Source organism: Triturus cristatus, chromosome 1_1 (genome assembly GCF_964204655.1).
Source record: "Triturus cristatus chromosome 1_1, aTriCri1.1, whole genome shotgun sequence".
In the NCBI taxonomy this organism is placed as follows: domain Eukaryota; kingdom Metazoa; phylum Chordata; class Amphibia; order Caudata; family Salamandridae; genus Triturus; species Triturus cristatus.
The window spans coordinates 817,986,373-818,009,013 of record NC_140579.1 but is presented as its reverse complement, the minus strand read 5'-3'; the positions used below and the strand labels follow the sequence as shown (position 1 = coordinate 818,009,013).

The 22,641-nt window shown below is 45.2% G+C and overlaps 1 protein-coding gene across 1 annotated transcript in view; it reads right to left on the bottom strand.

Moving 5' to 3' along the window:
- Positions 1–22,641, bottom strand: part of MAP3K14 (mitogen-activated protein kinase kinase kinase 14) — an 820,749-nt gene that overhangs the window by 67,950 nt on the left and 730,158 nt on the right. Inside the window, exons 3-8 of the mRNA XM_085650287.1 lie at positions 18,720–18,990; positions 17,848–17,920; positions 11,722–11,935; positions 10,967–11,605; positions 9,407–9,544; positions 767–896 (exon numbers count right to left, since the gene is read on the bottom strand). Coding sequence (XP_085506413.1) covers positions 767–896; positions 9,407–9,544; positions 10,967–11,605; positions 11,722–11,935; positions 17,848–17,920; positions 18,720–18,966 — 1,441 coding nt within the window. The 5' untranslated portion in view covers positions 18,967–18,990. The remainder of the gene's footprint in view (positions 1–766; positions 897–9,406; positions 9,545–10,966; positions 11,606–11,721; positions 11,936–17,847; positions 17,921–18,719; positions 18,991–22,641) is intronic.

The window sequence follows — 22,641 nt, the reverse complement described above, 5'->3', positions numbered from 1 at the left end:
GAGACCACTGCTTTGAACTGAACTCCTCATGGCACACTTTGAACTATTTGTGCAGCATTTCAAGAGTAAGCCAATTTTTCTAGTATTGTGGCTTTTTACTGTTATTGGTCTTGTGTTAAGTCTATATAAAAAGATACTTACTTTTTTATAACTACTTGTGTGGTGTCCCTTTGTAGTGTTCCTCACTGTGTTTGGTCATAAATGCTTCACACACTGACTCTGAGATAAGCCTAGCTGCTCGTGCTAAGTTACCACAGGGTTGAGCAGGGGTTATCAAAGGGTGTAGCCCGCTTACCCTGACTTAGGAAGAAGGGTCCCTACTTGGACAGTGGCCAGCCATTGCCAACTAGAGACCCCCATTTCTAACAAGAGTGAATTGAAGGTAAAAACAAACTGTTCATTAGCATGGATTTCTTGTTATAATGACTGGACAAATACCAACAAAACACCACAATTTAATATTTAAATATAATTCCAATTATTTAAACATTACCATCAAAAATATGTAAAACATTAAACATTGCCATAAAAAATATGTAAAACAATCTTAGCTGAAGCTAGTGCAATTACAGATTGTAATTGCACCTCTTTACCCTATCCCAAATAAAATAAAAATTAAATCAATACCAGGTTAGCTTACTCTCATGCTTTCCCCCTCCCCTGCAGCGCTCAAACTAGTGTTACTGGAGTATTGCTAGGTTAGCCACACCCAAGGATTCTGTGCTTTAACGAGTCTCCCATTTAGTTTAATCTAGGCTTCACTCGCCTTCGAGTAGCTTCATAAAAATAGTGATCCAGTGACCTTCCTTCACGGCTCCATACACTGGGACCACCTGAGGCACTGTCAATCCCGTACATGTCGTCAACTCCTCTGCACGAAAACGACTGACATGAATCTAAAAGGGAAAGAAAAGTTAATCATATAGTGAGTGGCTTGTTTCAACAGGTCTCCAAAAACATGAAAATAACAAAGAGTTTCAACAAAAACAGTAGAGTGCAAGTCAATGCTACACAAAGCAACATCACTTCGAGGACTCTGAAATAAAGATAACATATTGGAATCAAGTTAAGTGGGAGGCCTCTGCATTGAGTGCAATTAGATCAAGCAAAGTCTTCAGCATGGCATCTTTAATATATTTTCCATTCCTAAAATAACCTCTAATGAGACGGAGTATACTATTTTTAGCTTTTGAGTCTAAAGGTCAACTTTTTAGGCATTCATGATGATGTGCAGTCTTTAGGCCAAGAATCATGTCCTGAGAGCTGGTTGGTTTCGCTGCTTTCGAGATAACTGAATAATAATTTCTTTGCAGTGATTTCCGGTGAGGGGCGCATTTAGAACGGAGATGACGTAGGCATAAAGGAAAAAGGGTTCTATAGGAATCCTGATTACAGTATTTGCAACAGTCCAAGCTGACGGACCCCTTGTTAGAAATGGGGGTCTCTGGTTGGCAGTGGATGGCCACTGTCCAAGTAGGGACCCTTCTTTCTAAGTCAGAGTGAAGGGCTGCACCCCCTTGACAACCCCTGCTCCACTCTGTGGTAACGTAGCACGAGCAGTTAGGCTAATCTCAGAGGCAGTGTGTAAAGCGTTGATGATCATACACAGCAAAAACAGTAAGGAACACTACAAAGGGACACAACACAGGTAGTTATCAAAAAATAGTTATCTTTATATAGAGGCTTATCACAAGACCAAATAACGAGGAAACCACAATACTGTACAAAAAAATAGTTCTCTCTGGATGCTGCAAAAATAGTTCCAATGGGGAAGGTAAAGCTCAGTTCAGGGCAATGGTCTCTGTGAACCTTCTACTCACAGTTCTGAGATGTTGACAGATAATCCACAAGAAATGTCGCTCCGGCGGGTTAGGGATGTTTTTCCTCACGCTCTGGTCACGGCCACTCGCTAACAGGGGCTAGCGACGATTTTCTTTACGCTCAGCCGCTGTAGCAATGATTTTCTGGCCACAAACGTGCGGGGTGATGATCAGGCCAGCGAGCCCTCAACGGCAGCGATGCGACGATTTTCTTCACGCTCAGCAGTTGCAGCGATGATTTTCTGGAAGCAAACGTGCGGGGCGATGGTCAGGCCAGCGAGCCTTCAGCGGCAGCGATACGACGATTTTCTTCACGTTCAGCAGTTGCAGCGATGATTTTCTGGCCGCAAACGTGCGGTGCGATGATCAGGCTAGCGAGCCTTCAGCGGCAGCGATGCGACGATTTGCTTCACGCTCAGCAAGTGCAGCGATTATTTTTTTTAGGCTTTAGCGATAATTTTGAGGCTTTAGCGACGAAATGAAGTCTATTGGTCCTGAGACTTCAGTCAGGGGGCTAGCTCTCTCTCTAGCCCTTGGGTGATTGCAGGTTCAAGATTAAAAAGTTCTCTTACAGCTCCTTTTCCCTCCTTTTTCCAGTCCAATGAAAACTACTGCAGGCCAATCCAGGGAACAGCACACAACACCAGGACAGTCCTCTCCTGCAGCTTTCCTCAGTTCCACGGACAGAGGTTCGTCTTGAAATCCAGGGGCAATACAAATTGTAGGGGTTTCAGCACATATATTTATACCCCAAAAGTCTTTGTTCTAAAGAGTCACAAGTCACTGAACCCAGCCAGAACCAGTTCTGCTCAGTCCTGGAGCACTTTGTTTACCAGGCTGCTTCTTTCCTTTCAGGGTGCTGGGCAGAGACATCAGACGCACCATAGGAGGTGGAGCCAGCATTGTGGAGGGAAGGCACAGCCCTATTCAGATCCCAGGTGCAACTCCTCCCACCCATCTAGATGCAGATCTCTCTATTCACCACTGGGACACCTCACCCTGTCTCCTGGAATTCCCCAGCTCTGTCACTCCAAACCCAGACAGCCAATACACATAATAGCAGAGCACACTGGAAGGCTTAGGCAAGAAAATACCTACTTTCTAAAAGTGGTATTTTCAAACACAGAATATAAAAACAAACTTCACTAAAAGATGTATTTTAATTTTCTGAGGTCAGGCATACTAAATTCGTTTTTCTACCATGTTCTATGGGTCAGGTAGGACTGTAGAATGTAATAGCCAAACCTCCCATTCTGGCCTATGGAGAACAGGTAGCCTTACAGTAGTGAAAAACGAAATTGGGTGTAATTCACTACCGGGACATGCTACACACATCAGAGCATGTCCTACCTTACACATACAACGCACCCTATGATAGGGGTGGCTTACATGATGCCAAGGGAAGGTTCAGGGGCTGGGAAGTGGGTGCACTTCACAGCCAAGATGGCAGTTCTAGACTGCACACAGATACTGCAGTGGCATGTCTGAGACACACTTTACAAGCTGCTTCTGTGAGTGGCGCAACTCAGCGCTGCAGGCCCACCAGCAGCATTTGGTTTATCAGCCCTGGGCACACACAGGCCACATTACTAGGGACTAACAGGTAAACCAAATAAGCCAATCATGGATATACCAATTCATATGTCATATTTACACAGGGAGAGCATATGCACTTTAGCACTGATAAGCAGTGGTAAAGTGCCCAGAGTCATAAAATCAACACAAACAGGTCAGAAAAAATACAAGAGGAAGGAAAAAAGTTTAGGGATGACCCTGCAAAAAGGGCCATTTCCAACACCCCTCATATAATATCACCATCATTCTGTGTGCCAGACTTAATTGATCTGCTGCAGGAGATAAATGGCCCAACAAAGAGAGTGTAGACATGAAAAACTATCCAGCATATGAAACTGAAGACCACAACAGTAATGCGGTCTAAATGCCACTCTTTTGAGCAAGTAGCATTCTAGTTGTCAATTTCAAACTCTCCTTTCACCATAACAGTTGCATACACACCAAGCTAAATTACAAAAGACATAAATGTTGGGCAATGTTATTCTTTCGGTGCACATCCCACATAATAAATAGAAAGAAGTAATTAAGAACATGGAACCCTAGGGTTCACTCAACTAATATCCACAACCATGCAAAATGTTGATCAGATGTGAAACCTAGTATTCGCTTAGGTCCCTGACCGCGCAAACATGTTCAAAGAAAAACCTTAGCAGACTTCTTCCGAAACACTAAGTCATTAAAGTTAGGCAGCACTCAAAACCACTTAAAATACAATCTGGGAGCCTCCTAAAAACCTCTCCACGAAAACAATAGTAGAGCCCGTTTTTGAGAAAGAAAACTAAAATCAGCCAACAAGGTAGGCATCAAATAGTTGGGACAGTTCTAGCTCATATGAAAATGCTGGTTCACAAGCTAGTGTATCACTGGAGAGAGAACTCAGAAACCACTATGAGAATTCAATGTAAAGCTACCCGGCAGCGTATCAATTTTGAACAGCAGCTCAAAATAATAGGATGCCTGTGCCTCAATGTCACAAAGAAAGAAAGTGTTGTAATTTGGAAACCATGCTGAGAGGTCCTTGAAATTCTCATACTCTGATTAATTGGAAACTTCTAGACACAGTAAGGCACTCTTTTTACCTCACCAGACCAAAGCAGTCAAAATATTTACCAACAATCAACTAACTAATGATGTAGAGATGCCATCCGTCACCAGATATGAGCCACTGAATCAAAATCACTAACCTTTTGGATTACCGCAACTTACTACACATGGGGGGGGCAAGAAATAAACTGACAAGCTTTGGAAAAGTCAAGATGCTGTGCACAGTCTTCAAGCGTACAGGTGTAGGGCCCAGTATACTTTCAGGAGTCTGATGCACATTAAATCCCTAGCTGGAGTCTAAGGCTAGAAAAAGGAAAGCAAATCTCTCACATACGATCCACGTAAAAGAAGCACCATGGCTGAGTGATCAGAATAATAGCTCCACAACTCTAGAAAGCCTGAACCTCTCACTTAAAACAATGAACCCAGAGTATTAGCCTTCAAGACTGCCCCAAAGATGAGTCTCCTCAAATAAGCTTTCATATCATACCATACTTCAACAATAATTCAGTCTTCAATGCCCTTTACTTGAGAACTTATGTCTGTCAACTCAAAGAGCCAAAGGCTCCTTGCAGGATCCCAACATTAACAACGTATGAACGCTGTACTTTGTCCGACAAATTAAAATAAATACATAAATATATAAATGTAGCATTACCTTTTTAGGTCTCGCCTGGCGTTGGAGCGCGCATGCGCTCCTCGCCCTGCGAAGGCTATAGTAAACACTCTAAGAAGGGGAACTTTAAACCATGCCCCTGTGTCTCGACCGTTTCCAATTGGCTCGTGTTGTGATTAATGTTTTTTTCGTGCTTTCGATTTGCTGTGCGTCATTTTCGTTACCGCCCTTGCAGTTTTTGCAGCCCGCCCATCGTGACAAGCACATCTGTTTTCACTCAGCCCAGATGCAAATACAAGCGGCTGAATGAAAACAGATGGAGTATTTTTTTTTCTTTGTGCAAACACAGTCCGAGTCTTTGATCTCTACGGAGTGTCTTGCTCACGCTGTCTGCACGGACCAGTCGGCTCTCTGATTGGTTGGCAACTACCAAATATGCTTTGAGATTGGTGGACCTTGTCAACCAATCAGAGAGCCTACTGGCGCGTGCAGGCAGCATGAGCAAGACACGCTGTCGACTCGCTGTCCCAAGGGCGTGTCGATGTTCACTCTCTCCAATCACTGCAGGAATCACCACCGCCAGGCCGGGAGACTCGAGACCTCCGTGTGCTGCACCGCTGATGTCAGCAATCGGCCACGCTGGGATTGGTGCAAGTGCAGGGGCGTTGCCCAGCAACAAGGGGCTAGTCAGGAAGAGGAATCACGCTGAAGCCCAGGAAGTGCGTGGCGTCACCAGGCAACAAGACCTCGCACCCACGAACCGCTGCTGCCTGCAGCTGAAGGAAGAGCCGAGCTCTGGACAGGAGGGGCTGCCGTGCTCCTCACCCGTGCAGCGCCAATGTGAGCTAAGTGCCCCTGAGCCCAGAGGAGCTGCCCACTGGTGAAGAGCTTCATCTCTCCAGGTAACACCCTCGGTGTGGGTTAAGCGCCACTTTGGGAGGGTTGTGGCGGCACTTGATGGGTGTTTCCTCACTCCCTTCCCTCCCACCGCTTACAGTATATGAGGCACTGACATTGTCCTCCCTTCTTTGCATGTGCCGAAACGACCTGACCCTGAGAAAGCAACCCGTACCCTGGGAGAAGACGACGAAGTGGCGAGCCGATTAATGACGGCTAAAAGTGTCCCTATTGTTTAGTTCTTATGAATCACATTATGAGTGTGGTACTCGGCTCCTAAAAGTGAGACGTTTTCCGCAGGGTGAATTTCTAAGCAAGCCATGCGACCGTAAAGCAGCGGCAGAGTCTCTTCAGTGAAGGAGACTGTTCTAAAATACGGGGCTAATATTTTAGAATGGCAAGGGTGGCCTTAGAGCTGAAGACTCGAGGCAAGCGTCATGTTGGATATGGGGTTGTTTTCGCTTTATTCGAGTCTGTTCTGCTGACTGTACTCCCAGGATTAGCGTAGCAATCCCAAACCGGAAGTGGCAGAACTGAAGTGTCGTAGAAGCAGCTTCTTGAAGTAAACACGGCGCCAGCACCTTTCTGTGCCGCTGTGAGTACTGAGGGCGATCTAGAGGGGCATGCAGGTAAGTGACCAGCAGGACTCTGCCCCGGAAAACAATGGACCATGGGTGCCAAGTCCCACAATGCACCTCTTAGGCCTCTGACAATGGGGACCTAACAGACAAGGCTAAAAGATATCTTTCAGGCCCTATTCACTATGGCTGACTGTAAACAATGGGCATAATTAAACCCCCATGCCGCATCATTCGTGCCTGTTTACCAGCCAGGATTATAGGAGTCACACACACAGGAGTTCAGCTAAGGGCAAGGGCAAAGACGCGACATATATTCACTCAATGGTTATTCGTAGTCTTCTCCAAAGATGTGCAAACTAGATTGGCAGTGTTTATCACCCAGTCTCGAGTATTTTCTTTTTCTCTTTGTATCCCTGATTATGTCTTTACTAATGTAGCACTACATGTACCTGAATATGCCAGAACTGTACTGGATGAGTTACTGGCTTCTGCACTGAGGCATGCTAGCGAAGAGACTGGTTTACAACTTCCAAATCACACCTGCCATTGCATAGTGAGATTTTGGGAAACGGCAGAATTAAAGTTCCTATCACTAGCTTGTGTAGCCTGGTATACTGGGGATGAACACATTACTAATGTAGTGCTACATGTACCAGGATGCATCAGAACTGGACGTGTTACTAGCTTCTGTACTGAGTCACACCGGCAAACAGAATAGGCTACAAATCCCAGACATATTGGGGTAAAAGTATTTTTGGAGAAGGACTTCTAATCCCGCCCATGGTTTCTATTGGGCAAGGTCGATATTTATTTAACATGTACAAGAGTTACGGGTTCACATTGCCTCAAAATCAGTTCAGCCTTCTATGCTTACGGGGGTCAGTACATTGGGCGCCATTACAGCTACTAAGCTGAACTAACACCAGATATTTAATATGCAAAAAAGTGCTCCAAAGTGTTGTATTAAAAAAGGCACTAGAGTTACTGTTTTTATTCCTCTCAGATCCCACTTCACCCACAACGTATTGGTAATTCAGTGCTTAATTTGTAAATAAAAAAGCGCCAGGGCCCAAGGCATTGCTTACCAGGCCACTGCAGGGGACGCCTTTCCTTTCCGTTGTGCCATATAAGTGTGTTTATGTGCCTGAATCTTGTCCGTGTTTAGGCTAAGTCTCCAGAAACTGTACTGTAGGAACCTTTGAAGCCTCCTGGGCAGGTTGGGATATCAAAGGGCCATAGCAATGTGGCTGTAATTGTTTTATAACTCGCCAGAAATCAGACACCATTGTGTTGGTAGCTTCCAAAATGGCTGGGGTTCGACAATTTGTTGCTGTTTATACTCTGCTGTAACAAGCATTTGCAACGCAACAGGTATCACATTTACTCGAGTTTGAGCTATTGGCATTGTAAATGACAATGCCTTTTATTTATGTTTTGGTTTTTTAAACATAAATAAAACGCATTGTTATTTGCAATGTCAATAGCTCAAACTCGCGTAAATACGAGACCTATTGCATTGCAAATGCAATAGGTCTCGCATTTGCGAGAGATTAAGCTATTGGCATTGTAAATGACAATGCCATTTATTTATCTGTTTTCAAAACCAACACATAAATAAAAGGTTTGTCATTTACAATGCAATAGCTGTAACTTTTGCAAATGCGAGACCTAATGCATTGCAAATGCTTGTTAGTTATATGACAGCCTTCTGTCACTGAACGGCAGCAGTTTGAAGAATGTAAAATCCAAGGGCAACACCTACATAGAGGTTGCGGTGTGCAACGTATTAGCCTCGCTGCCCTTTCTGTGTCTCATATGTTACAATGTTAAGTAGGAGACAATTTGTAAACCAGGCAACTTTTGTAAAAAGCTCAATCTGGATAGTCCTGAAGGCTTCTATCTTATTCTCATGGTGTACACTAGACCCAACATGTCTTAGGAGTACTGCTTTAGTAATGTATTCAGACAAGTGGACTCTACTGCTAAAAAATGAAAGAGATCCACTCGAGTTTACTGTTGTTAAAAGAGGACACCATTAATTTTATATCATGGTGGTCTTATTCGGAGAGATGTTAAGTCTTCATTCTGCATCCTCGAGTTTGTGCTCATCTTTTGCTCGTGTTTTTTAGGTCTTGCCTGACCCAGCGCATGCGCTGGTCTGGCGAGACTTATTGAGAGGGCTCCAAAAAGTGCTACCAGGCCAGCCTAGAGCTACAGTGCATGTGCGCGGGCGCGCGCGCCACGCTTTACCGCTTTGATGTTTGATCGCGATCACTTTCACGGCCACTTGGCATAGCCAATTGGTCTCGCTTTTGGGACCTTGTAAGTATTTAGTTATGCAACTGTTGCATGGCTAAACACTTATAAGGTCCCAAAGGCGAGACCTATTGGCTATGCCAATGCTTGTTTTTATGTTGTGGACTGTACAATGGTTATCATAATTAAGGCTCCCTGTTTTCCGTTTTTATGGATTTTTACAGATAAATACAGACAGAAAGCAATGTGTTTTCTGTCTGCATTTATTTTTAAAAGTGGATAAATACAGAAAATGGTACCTTGTTTAAAGTGACTCTCTGTGCTGTCTTTCATGAATTATAGGCCAGCAGCTGAGCAAACGGACAGCATGGGAAATTAAAAAACAGGATGAAATTTCTTTAAATAACCTCGCAATACACAATTAAGTGTACCCTCTAGTCCATCTTTTATGAATGCCCTATATTAGTTCTAGGCTGCGTGCCAACAAGGGCACAGCTTTTCTTTTCATGACATGCCTGTGCTTGGCAGTAACGTCAGGAAAGGATACAGCAGTAAGATTATATTATATTTTGTAGCACAGACCTACGCCCTCTGCCATGGTGACAGTGCAGCCATACCTTTTTTGCAGAACACTGGAATCCTGTGGTTGTGTCCTTCACTTTGTACACATCACCAAAGGAACCAGATCCTAAGATCTCTGGAAACTTGGACCACTGGGCTTCTTCTCGGTACTCGTAATCTACGGGCTGTAGCTTCTATGAATAGATAAGGCAACACGAAGGCGGGTGAGGGGGGGGGGGGGGGGGGGGGAGAACAGGATGGAGAGAAAAAAAATGTCACAACCGAGGTCAATAGAAGCTTTTCGAAATTATGAGAAAACAAAGGCAGGCGAGAGGGAAGTCTGACAACAAATAAGAGGCATGTGCATGAGTGCCAACCAGACGTATGAATGGGAAGTGTGAGAGAAGAATCACCTAAATCGTGCCACACATGAGATGCAAATTAACAAGAGATTTTTAGAGAAGTTGCAGAGGGAACAAAGCAATCAGAGGTATGTGTGGCGACATGTCTGCCCTTCAGAGGTCAAATGAAACAAAAAGCCAAGCAGCTGTATGTGGTGGAAGCAAAATATAACTGGAGGCAACTGGGGACAGCAATGAGAGAGAACCACGGGTATCTAGAGGAGGCACCAGAATACTAGAGTGATGTGAGGCATGACAGTCACACAAGTGGGAATATTAAGGGAAATCATGAGTTAGCCTGGGTGTGGGGATGGAGGCATGAGGAACAATCAGAGGCATTGGAAAGAAATATGATATGCAACTACAGCCATGTTGGGAGAGAAGCATCACAGTCAGGCATGAGGAATCATAACTATCTAGAAGCATATGGAAGATATATGTGAGAAAAACAAAGTGCATAAAATAATTCCTTTAATATCCATAAACGGATCGTTATTTATTATATTTCACCCTAGTAACAATTCAGCAATCATACTTTTTTGCTCCTTGTATCTAGGAAGTTCCTGAAGCTAAATATCCTCCAAGCCTTCTAGCCACTTAAAAGCAATCGTGCAAAAAAAGTGCAACGGGTATGCAGTTATACACACAGTGTCCGTAGGAGAACAAGCCACCGGTGATGCCAGAGAAATGTCCTTTTATTATTGAGATGGTGAAAATACAATCTTGTTCACAAGTCACTTGAAAGGAGTGCAAGCAATGTCAGAAGTCTAAATACAGGAATAAAACTGCTTCCAGAAAAAAAATCATGCAGCACGGCATCGTTATGTTTCCAAAATGAACAGTTTACCATTTCGCATAGCAAAACATTCTCACAAACTAACTGAAAAGTGTTAGACCATAAAAATTATTAATGGATGAGTACAGTGAACACTTTTCAGTGAAGTTATCTGGAAAATTACATTCTTTACGATTTGTCGCCAAGAAATTAACTGAGGCCTATGGCGATATTTATGTTCATTTGGCATCATGCGAGGAGGCATTCATATGCATATTTAAGCTTTACATATGAGCTTCTGCAGTTATTTTAAAGACTCCTGCATAGGCCTACACTTGAAAAATGAGGTGTCACTTGAGGCAAATGAAGGGGTGTCTTCTTTCTGTAGCATCCTGCAATAACACCCTACCAGTTTAATGACCATTGGAAGGTATTCTTACCTCTGAAAGGAGGACGCCTTCATTCACGCTATCTTCCTGACGATACCCACACGAACGATGCTCGCACTCACTCCACGTCTTGGCCAAGCCTTTCAGGTTGTTTAGTTCACCGAGACTCACACTTCCTTTCAAGGCATCCACTGTGCATTCTTCCACAGAAAGGTTGTCGTGAATAACGTGAACAGATGAATCACCATATTTCGGAACACTGTGCCCTAGTTTATGGTCAGAGAGGTGATACTCCTCAATGGAATAAGTTGGGTCATCCAGGAATAACTTCAAGGATGCATCACTTTGGGATTGATTGTGCAAGAAGTATTGGAGTGGAGAAGGTTTGGGGTTTAAGAATGAAGAGTACTGCAAGGTACAGGGATCAGGATGTGTGGTCTCTGACTGAGGAAGAACATCTCCACGATCCTGAAGCTTCCCTACAACACCAACGTGGTAAAAGTACTGATTCGGGCTTATCAACTTGAGATGCTCTTTAATTCTTTTCTCTGAAACAGTGGGCAGCTGATCTGCTTGTAGGATTTTTCCATCTTTTGCATCATTTGACTGGATACCAGAAGGCTCTTTCAGAGACCCAGTCAGCCATAAGGTTCTGCTGTTGTAAAATGTGCTGTTCCAGGGTTCATCTTCCTGCAAGCACAGAAGAAAAACAATAGTAACACTTTGGATTATACTGAACACTTATAATCACATTGTGAACAAAAGACGACCTTTCGCTCCTAAAACCCAATAAAATGACTTCTTACCTGGACTGGTATCGGTGGACAGCTTTCCTGCTCAGGAGTTTTGGCCGGTCGGGTTGCAGGTTGCTCACCCACTTGCAAACGCCCCTTTGATGCTTTTTTGCACCGCTTCTTCTTGGCTTTGTTATGGCTCCTGGATTTCCAGCCAGCAGGTGAAATTTTGCCCTCCGTTGCATTTGCCACATTGTTAGGGATGTGCTCAAAATTTTCCAACAAGCTATATATATATATAGAAAGGGAAATGTACCAGAGACTTAGAAAACACTGATTGAGGATTGTTACTGTCTTTAAGTGGTATACAAGGTGGTTCATATTAATAAACAGAATGTGGCCTACACGTTTACATGCTATGGGACTCCAGTAAATTAAGGTATCTATACATCTGTAGGCAGTAGAAAAGACAGTTTTACCAGCTTAACTGTTAAGGAGTTCACACACTGAAAAGACATATTCACCTACCGAAAAACAAAAATAAATCAATTCCACAACTATTGCTAACCTTCCATTAATTACCCATCTTGTCAGATCGCCTGCATACTCGTATACTGACTAAAATAACATCGGCAAAGCTAAATTCAACAAATCTCAACTAAGTAGTCTCAGAATAATCCCACAAACGGTGAAACCTTCATTGATGAGACAACATGGTGGGCAACGATCTTCATCATCGGCCTGCTGCAGTGCAATCCTCTTTATGATCATTCTGAAGTAATGCAGTTTTCATTAATGAAAATGTTTTTGAGCCTGTATGTAACGCAATTTTCTGTTTCAAGTAGTGTAATTCTTGTTCAACATAATTTCTAGGTAATGCTCCCAGTGTATTTCTCATTAATGACAAGACAGTCATAGTGCCCGCCTGAAATACAGTTCACCAATACCCTTATTACCACTTTTTCTCGTTAATGAAGAATTAATTTACTGTTGCAAATAATGAAATTACCTCTTGAATTATACATTATCGACCGTCTATTCTGCAGTAGAGTTCTGCTTGCAACAGTATTACTTATTTAAATCCGGCTGTCTAAAGGGGAAATAAAGTATGAAATTAATTTCTGAATATAACTGTGCTCAGCCATCTATGCAGAACCACTCGCTTAAAGACAAGTAAACTCGGTGAATGGCCCAAGATTTAGTTGATAAGCAGTTTTTAGATGCTGACACAGGGCCACATTTAATAATAAAAATAAGAAAAAGTCAAACTTCTGAACTATTCCTACTAGGGATAACCACAAGCTGGGTAAATGTCAAGGCACATAGTGCAGAGGAAACTCTGTGGGTGGCTTACTCTATTCTTTATTTAACTTGCAATTAATGGATTTTCTTATCTCAGTTTCTCAAGTTAGGTTTTACAACTCTGGTCACTCTTCCCCATTTGAGTTCTCTTTGTTCCTCTATTTATATTATCTTTGTTCCACCATTTAGTTTGTCTTTTCCTGTTTTTAATCTCTCTTCCCCCTTAAACATTTCTGCATTCATTCTTTTATGCTCCAGCATGCTTTATATGTTCTTCTGTGGTGGTGGGGTCCCATGTCTTGCACTTCATTGCATCTTACACCATTTACCAATTCCATACATTTCAATGCTTTTTTCTAGACCTCCCTCCATACAGGTCGTCACTACTCTTGCTCCGTTACAGATTCATGGCTATTTATCGCCCTTTTGTATTTTATGACATGGTTAGCTCTACATAGCACAGCTGTGCCAATATCATAGTTCTGTTCGTGAACCCATTTCATGGCTCAGTTTGTGCAACCCTTTCAAGGCTAGGACTTTGCATCTGTTTCAATGGTGTGTCTTGTTGTTCACGTTACGGCCCTATCAACATCTGATCTCATGCCAAGGGTGTTTGCGAGAGTCCCCTTAGATGTGAACATCAGTATTGAACTTTTTGATCACTTTTCTGGCTCTGTGTGAATCCTACATGCAATGTAAAGTGCCTTGCTGTTAGTTAGGACCATGTTTTGCTCAACAAATATCAGGATACCCAATTTATGTTCCATCAGAAAAAGTTGGCTAGTAACTCTCTCAAAATGTCTTTTGTTCTTGAGGCCACATGATCGTGTAAACAGGGTTTAAAGTTCCCCAAATTAAATCAGTCTCCACCTGAAATCCTTTTAAAATGTCGTAGCCTCAGGTAGTGAAATCCAAGTCCTTGCTTCTCCTCCACAGACTGTTGTGTTAAACTGGTTAACACCGAGAGGACTCTGGATACCATGATTGATGCAGATTTGCTATTCCTACCCTAGAACATGATGGTATCTAAAAACTGCTCCTATCAACTTAAGAGTTCCCTGAAGAATTCTCCCATTACACTAACATTCGTCCAGAAGTTCTCAAAGCCTTGGTCTCATCTATGTTGAAATTTTGAAATAGGACCTATTTGACTGACCCTTTCAGACAATAAGCTGGAATGATAGCTCAGTAAGTTGAGTGCACACTGTTGAGACCTGTGTGAGATCTGCAGGCCGAAGATTCACATCCCAACAAGATCGACAGTCTTTAATCCTTCAAACTTTGAAAAATGAGTAGTAATTTTGATTGGGTAGTAATGATTTCATATAAAAAAAAATCTATACCAATCACTCTGGATTAGAATGGCATATAAAACAACAAATGATTCTTCCATGGACAGGGTTCAAAATTCCGCAGATGGAATTCAATTTTGCTTAAAAGCCTTTGAACGGGTTGCCACTGAACTTCAGTCTCTACATGAGCAAATAGTCATGAAAAAGGTCAATTTAAAAAACGTTATGATTCTAGCACCCAATCTACACAGTCCCTTGCTTTCTTTGAGTCCAATTAGAATGTATTCCCCCCCTCTGTATCTCCGCTCCACTTATGATCTTCCTATAAAGAGTTCCTATATATAGTTCTGTCCTTTCACCTGACCAATGTCAGTGGTCACTACTTCCAGGTCCAGACCGACTCTACAAGTCCCTTCCTGTAGCAGGAAAAAAATATTTTTACGGGATATGAGGACATGCACTCGTTTTTACTGCAGCAGAAGACCTAATATGGGTAAAAGAGTACTCTACAAAAACCCTAAAACATAACTATCAAATAAAATAAACAAACATTCATATTTCAGGGTTTTATTTACTCCTTTGCATGTGCTCTTCTGTCTCCCTCGCTGTACGTGATGATGTGCTCTGCGCAATGGTATAGGAATATCCACTGCATGGTAGACAGGTAGCCCTAAGTGCCCAACTGCATGTGAAATTGGTATCCTGAATGATATTGGCCCCCGAAATCACATTATAGGCCTAGCCTGACAATGCAAGGTCCAAGACCTGTCCTATGACCTGCATTGGTACACCAAGCATGTCCACATAGTAGCCAATGGCCTTCCGTCCATTTTCTGGGTACATTACATAAAGCAGTAGTTGAGAGTTCTGCACTTTGTGAATTCATAGTATGACCAGACCTTTTTTCTTTGTCAGCAACAGGGTGGTCTATTGCCCCCTCTTGTTTATGCCTGGATCCCCCTTCCCTCAATCCTGTTATGTGAAACTCTGAATCTTAAGCACACATACGTTGTGAATGTCAAGTATGTTTGTATGTGCAGAATCTGTGTGGCACATGTGGCAGTAAGACTCTGTGTGTTGTATAAGTCAGAGTACTGAGGCCAGTGGCATCCATTTTGGATGCCCCAGATTTAGCCTGGAAGAAGATGGAGAGTGAGGAGAGCTTCCCCAGACAAGGGAATTGTACTGCCTACATTCCTGTGGCTGGAGAGTGGAGACCCATCCCTGAAGTGAGGAGGATGGACGCAGGACAATCTTTTGAAGTTCCATGAGGGTCTGGTTAACAAAGGACTACTGATTCGTTTTTCAAGAGCACTGCCACTTAGAGGAGTGTAGAGAGGAGTAAGTGGTGAGCCTGAATGTTTTCTATTGTTCAATGTGAGGTAGTGTTTGCCCTTCTGTGGGCCTCCAATTACTGCTTCATGAAAGCTGATGATAGTCAGCTGCACACTTCATTGAGCCCGTGTTTCGAGTACTGCTGCATGGAGCCACCCCAGTTGCTTCCTGCTATGGGAGATGTCACTTTACCCAGAGGCTGAGTATGAAGAGCAGCCTAGAAATTACGTTTGAAAGATAACCACCCCAAACTGCTTTTGCAACCTTTGACGGGATGTGTTTCCCAGCCAGTATGGTAAATATGTATAAAAATGGGATTTTAACTAACCCCCTTTGTTCCAGTTCCAAGTTCCCCATAACCAAGGAAGTAAGTGCTCTACAGAGTACTGAAAGGAAGCTGCGTGACCAGAGCTGGTGTCTGCATGACAGATAGTCTTGAAGAGTAAAGGAGACATCACCTAAAGACTGCACAGCTTCATGGAGATGCAGAAGATCTATCTAGCTCTAGCACCTACAAATCTGCCTCCCTGATCACAGGGAAGGTGAGTTCATGGCCCTGCAGGAAGGTCGTTTGCACAGGAGAAGAAGGCAGCTGCTTTCCCAGGCTGAGGAGCACCCAGAAGTTGACAACTGACCTTGGGAGCTAACCTGGAGCTGACCCATTGTTGTGAGGTTTCCCAGTCTCCCATCACAGGCCCAGCAGTGGATCAAGTGCCAATATTAAGCCATCAAGTCATCCTCGACTGCTCACCACCTGAAGGTTCGGTGTTAATGCTGCCTTACCCTAATGTACACCAAGGATGGAGTTGATGTCCCCACCAAAGTGGGAGTCAATCCTGGCCTGGAGTCCTCAACTGCAAAAGACGCACAACCCCCATGTTAAACCAGTGTGGAGGCCATACCTGCACCACAAGCTCTTGTAGGATGTCCCCTGGAAACTGCATCTCCCTGGACAGCTGCCCACCAAGCAGTCCTGCTATGCTGCTCTCTCGCCACAGAGGAATCGTTCAGAGAGAGCTGGAACAAGGAATGCCTTGCAGCGCCTGCTGACAACGTGAGCAGGTAGGAGTGGTTCAAGCAGACAGACAGACCGCGTTCTGCAGTGGGAACAGTAACTACTGCCTAGTGATCCCTGTAAGCTCGGAACAAACCCTTGAACTGATCTACAAACTGCTCTGAGTGAACGTAGACCTAGCGAACTGCACCTGTGTTGATCTGAGGCTATGACTAGATTTGCAGCGCTACGGACACTATTAAGATTCCTAGAAGAGAGATTGGCGTCATAGTAGGTGGTATGTTTTAGGCATCATAGTTGCACATTCATTGTTATATCTGAGCCCTAATGAATTGTGTCATAATGTGTATGACTGTAATAATAATGGACGATTCTTGTACAAAGACCAGAACTGGGCTAGACAACATCATTGTTGTGTCTGTGTTGTTATGAGCTCGTCCCCACACTATCTGTAGGGGACGTCTTTGACAGCTGAGAGTAATGAGTGGAAAGGGTTTTTCTTGGCCAAGTTTGCAGAGCCAAAGTAGGACAGACCCCAGTGGCAAACAACCTCTACCAGATTATATATGGGTCCGGCAGCTAAGTAGACTTTTGCATCCAACGTCGAGTTATTTGATTTGCGTCACAGGTTTGACTTCTCGTGTATCTTTAGCGTTCAGTTTTAAGTAGTGAATGCTCTGGTGATGTGCATGCAGAAAGTGGTCACGTGTAGCAGAAGCGGCCTTTCTTTCCTACTGCTGCAATATACACACTCTCTTCCGATGATGGTGCCCTGTAGATGAGACAGAGGCAGACCACATCATTGAGGTCAGGAGCTGGAGTGGTCAGTGCTCTGAACTGACCATCAAAGAAAGGTGAAAGAGTTACAGGTTAAACTGCCCTGACTTTAATTTGGTAGGTCTGGCCTGATATCTGGGAGTAGGGCCACTGTATGAAGCCCTGCAAAATGCAGAGCACAACACCCCTCACGTCTATCGGGATATCAATTGGTTGGCATTATTTGTAGGAACAAGAAATATTTATTCAGCAATTTGAACAAGACAGAGCAATCAGCTACTGGACCAGAACCTGTGCTCTTCCCAAGCCTAGTTTATGTTAACGGCTTATAAACTGTATTGTGCAATAGCAAGAAGCAGTTTTGCCCCACCCTTACGATACTGCTCTGCTCAACATATTACCTTTGTACTGGCACTATCAAAAATAAGATTAGAACCACAGAGCCACTTCCCCAAGATAAACAAGCCAAGCTCTTACCTGTACTGTTTGGAGCCGGTACTATAAAGCACTCGCTGTGAGGAGCTGGGGCAGATCTGCTGATTATTTTCACCTGTGTAAAAGACAGTTTGAAGCAATAAACGCAAGCTTGTGATTGCCATCGAATATGAAGTCATGGTTCCTCCCCAGCATGCAAACATGCAAGAACAGATGTCACAGAACCACACACACTCGCTTTGAGTGAAACAGTGTCTATGTACTGTTGAGTATTGTTCAAATGGAGGAGCAGACCTGCAAAGCCCTCACCTTGTGTTCCATTTTCCCTGTTCCTCACTTGCTAATTTAATGTGTCCACCAAAAACCAGAGAGACAGGTCTATGGTGTGTGTAGTAAGGGAGGAGGAGGATGGGGAATACTGCTGCCACCACCATCACCAAAGGCTGCCTCTTATAGGCCTGCAAGACAAGGCTAAGAAGCCAGAATTAGGCAGCTCCTAGACGAAATGGCATTCCTTGCACTGAACATCCACGGTGTCATCTCACCTGCATTTGCTCACTTTTGGAATCAATCATCTTATTTCTGCATCTTTAAAGCTGGCATAGGAGGCAGTCAGCTACTCTTAAACTTGACCCTGTCCAACTAATGCACCACCTATAAAAGATAACAGAAGCCAGTTCTCCGAAGGTACACCAACACCACCCATGCCAAAACGGCTGGCTATACCCAGTGGGTTTTAAATATGTAGAAAGACCCTGCTTCTGAGACCCACTACATCTGTAACCAGGCAATGGGCGATTAAAGGTGGTTACTAAAAGCATGAGATCAGTTGTGAGCTCCCTCATCATTCTCAACTTTATCCCACACTTTCCCTCTCCCACGAGGGCAGCCCATCGCTGCCCATGGATGCTTACATTCTGGATGAGTGATGATAGAGATGCTGCGAGCAGCTCCTTCGGTTTCTTCTTTGGCGGTCCCATTACAGATCACATTGTAGAGGTTTGGCCAAGTCACTTGAAATACCTCCTGCTCCTTTGCTTTGCCCACCGTGCTTGGTTTCTCTACTGCTGCCTCGCTGGAACCCTTGGCAATCGAAAGGTCCTTCTGGTGCCCCGTGGCTGGGTAAGGTGCTCCTTGACACTCCGCACGGAGCACAGCCATTATCCCGCCACTCTAGAATCGGTTCTGAAAAAGAGAACATAAAGATTATGCAAACATAAAAATTGCTGGTGCTGGCAGACCAAGCATAACAGAACGTACATACATGGGACATTGCAAGACTCATAATAATGGACTTAGGGGCCTGGTGCCCCATTACATACTGAAAGGAGACAACCTATTATAGAATGTAGAAGTTTTTTGCATAGCGTGGGGGAGTGGTGTATGTTCGGTTAACTCAATTCTTCATAATGGTAACAGATAGCCCAAAACGGATAGTGAATAAGACAAGAGGTCTTTTTCTGCTTTCAGTTTCTGTCTGTCGGTGGCTGGCCGTGGAAAAGCAATTCGGTTGCTTTCCAATGAAAAACTGGGTGGCATGCAAATCTGTTTACTTCATGTCCGACACTGTGGAACTCTCAAAACATCACTAGATGGCAGGATGGCTCTGAGTAAATGTTTACCACTGCCATCTGTTGGAATATGAATTCCACAAGGCAAACTCAGTCTGTCATCCTGCTGAGTTCAGTAAAGTAACATCAAACTGGGTAATAGGAATATCTGTTATTTACAAAACTTAGAAACTGCGGAAAAGCACTGTGTGTACAAATAAGTGATCATCTTAACACAGAGAAATAGGAGGGTCTGGGCCTTAGAAGGAGACCGCCTCCTAAAGGAGATCGTGCAATGTAAGGGGGGAGAAGGGAACCATAATTCTGGCTTGTGCAAGGACAGCACCTCCTAACCTGGACTACGTAAACCTTGCCGCTCTCCAGGAACTCCAAGTTCCTGTGAAGACAGCAACAATACCATCTTCCCACCCAGGTAAATGCAAGTTGCATTGGAACTAGCAAGCACACAGATAAAACAGGTCTTTGTTTCAGCAGCTGCAGGCGATCCACTGCAGCCAGGAGGCCTGCTGCTGTTAGTTAGTAACCCCAACCCCAGCTAAGTCACTACGACCCGGCTGCAGAGAGAATTCAAAGGCGCTGCAAACCCACCAATATGGGAGCGAGCGTTCACCTGTAAGGGCATTATGGCTATGAACTTCCTGGAAGTGGACTACCACCCGGAAGTAAAAAGAATTGAATAAATATACCGGTTACTGTCGTAACTCAGTATGAGGCTACTGCACGTGGGGCTAGCCCGCACGCTTGGGGGGTCAGCAAATAACAGACACGCACACACTGGTAGTTGGTACTGGGCCAAAGACCCCGAGCGGTCTTGTCCCCTTTTATTTATACCCTCAGGCGTGCCCGCCCTCGGGATGCGTGGGTGCGTGAGAAGCGTGTGTGGACGGGCCGGGTGGCTCCGTCACTACATCCCTCCACTGTTTTAGATACACCAACCCTTCACAGGAGAGACCACTCAGTCCTTCTGAGCACACCACGCAAAGTCTTTTAGTCTCTGACTGGGAGTCGGATTCGGCCGGAGACCATACTTCTGGCTCCGGGAGTTGTTTCCTAATTCCGACCCTTCGGGCTCCCTTTCCGGTGCGGGGACAGCCTCCTCTGGATTCCTCACGTCCTCCACTGCCCTTGGTCCTCTACTGGGTTGTGGTTGTACTAACTCCGCCTGACTTCTCGGATCTTCCGCAGGGTTTATTTCTTCACCACCTTCCAGCTCTCCCAAGGGTTGGTCAGCCTCCTGCCCGCCCTTGGGGACTAGCTTGAACCATGAGATGTTCCTTGTGACTACACGGGTTCCCCGCATGGCCGATACCATGGTGCCCTGTATGTTGACTACTTCCCACACTTCGGGTTCAAATGGAGTGCGATACTTCCAGCTTGGGTGGTGGTCTTTTACTACAACTTTGTCTCCAACCTGAACGCACCTGGATTGCGCCCTTCGAGCTTGACTCGCTTTGTCGTTAAAGGCCTTCCTTCTTGTCTGCACCGCGCCTTGATCCTGCTCGGGCGGATTCCATGATCGATCTGCGGGCACGCTGTCTCTCGCAGCCCGTTGAAACAGTAGATGAGCTGGCGCACACCGGGTGGTACAGTGTGGGGTTTGGCGATATGCGCAGAGAAATTGTGACAGGCACTGCTTAGCATCGTCCCCTTTTTCCACTCCAATCCTGAGAGCTCGGTCCAGCGTGCGCATGAACCGTTCCACCTCTCCGTTCGCCTGGGGCCACTGTGGGGTGATCTTCGGCTGATGGATGCCCCGGGAGGTCAGGTAATCCTGGAAGTCTCTGCCTTGGAACGGTGGACCATTGTCGGACCTGATCTCTTCCGGCAGGCCCAGCATGGCGAACGTGCGCTCCAGCGCTGTCTTCACATGGGAGAATGCCGTTGACAGCACTACCTCTAACACCGGAAATTTGGAGTGTGAGTCAATCAGCACCAGTGTGTTCCGTCCATCCGGGAACGACCCGAAGTCGACGCTTACTTTGGACCATGGCTCACAGCAAGGGTCTTCGGTGATCACTGGGTGTGGCGCCGGCTCACCGCCCGTGATGCGGCAGGAGTGGCAGTTGCGTACGACTTCCTCCACCCTGGCGTCCATCCCTGGGAACCAAACCTTGCTCCTTAGTCTGGCTTTGGTTTTGGAAACGCCCTGATGACCTTGATGCGCCATCCAGACTACTTCTTTCTGCAGACTCCTTTGGATCACGAGGGAGGCACCCCTCAGGATTACCCCCGAGGGCCTTCACCGAGTTCGCTTTGTACCTTCCACACTTGTTGTCGGAACACCTGTTCCTCCGCCATGAGGGAGCTGACACCATCCAAAAAGTGCCGCCAATTCCTGTCGACCAGCGTGCTCTTGACTTTGACGAGGCATTAGTCAGATTCTGTCGCTTTCCCAACATCTTCGAGAGTGAGTGCCGCAGGGCATGCATCCAGGGAAATCATTCGGACGAACTCCTCCGTATACTCTTCATCCGCCGGGGTGTGAAGTTGCTGAGGTGGGCCAGGGTGTCACGATAAAAAAATCAGCCAGGTTGTTGGCCCCTGGTCTGAATATCACGTCAAAGCGGTATGTTTGGAGTTGTACAGCCCACCTCTCAATCCGTGTGGGGCGAGCCGAGCGGTGCCGGCGAAGAGTGGAACAAGGGGCTTGTGATCAGTGACCACCCGAAATTCGTGCACGTACAGGTACAGATGGAAATGTTGCAACGTCCATTTGATGGCTAGAGCTTCCCGCTCTATCTGTGCATACCGCATCTCCATCGCCGTCAGTGCCCGACTGGCATATGCAGTGGGGACCCACTCTTTTGACTCGGTTTCTTGCATCAGTACAGCTCCTAGCCCTACAGGGCTGGCGTCCACCACCACGGTGCTGGCGAAAGTATGCCACGACATGGTCATCGATGAGGGCGTCCTTGATCGCCAGAAACGCCAGGTCTTCTTTGGTGGACCAGGCCCATGGCTGGCCTGATTTTGTGAGGACACGGAGTGGCTCGGACAGAGACGCAAGATTAGGGATGAATCTGCCACAGTATGTGGCCAATCCCAGGAAGCTCCTGACTTCAGTGGCTGACGGGGGCCTCGGGGCGGATCGAATGGCCTCTGCTTTCTTCGGGTCTACTCGCAGCCCTTCTCTGGAGAAGATATACCCAAATAAGTCCACTGACTCCTGATAAAACAAGCATTTTGATTGGTGCAAGGTGAGTCCGTTGTCTGCGAGTCGCTGCAGGGAAGCTCGGAGGTGCTTGTGGTGCTCCTCGAGCGTCTT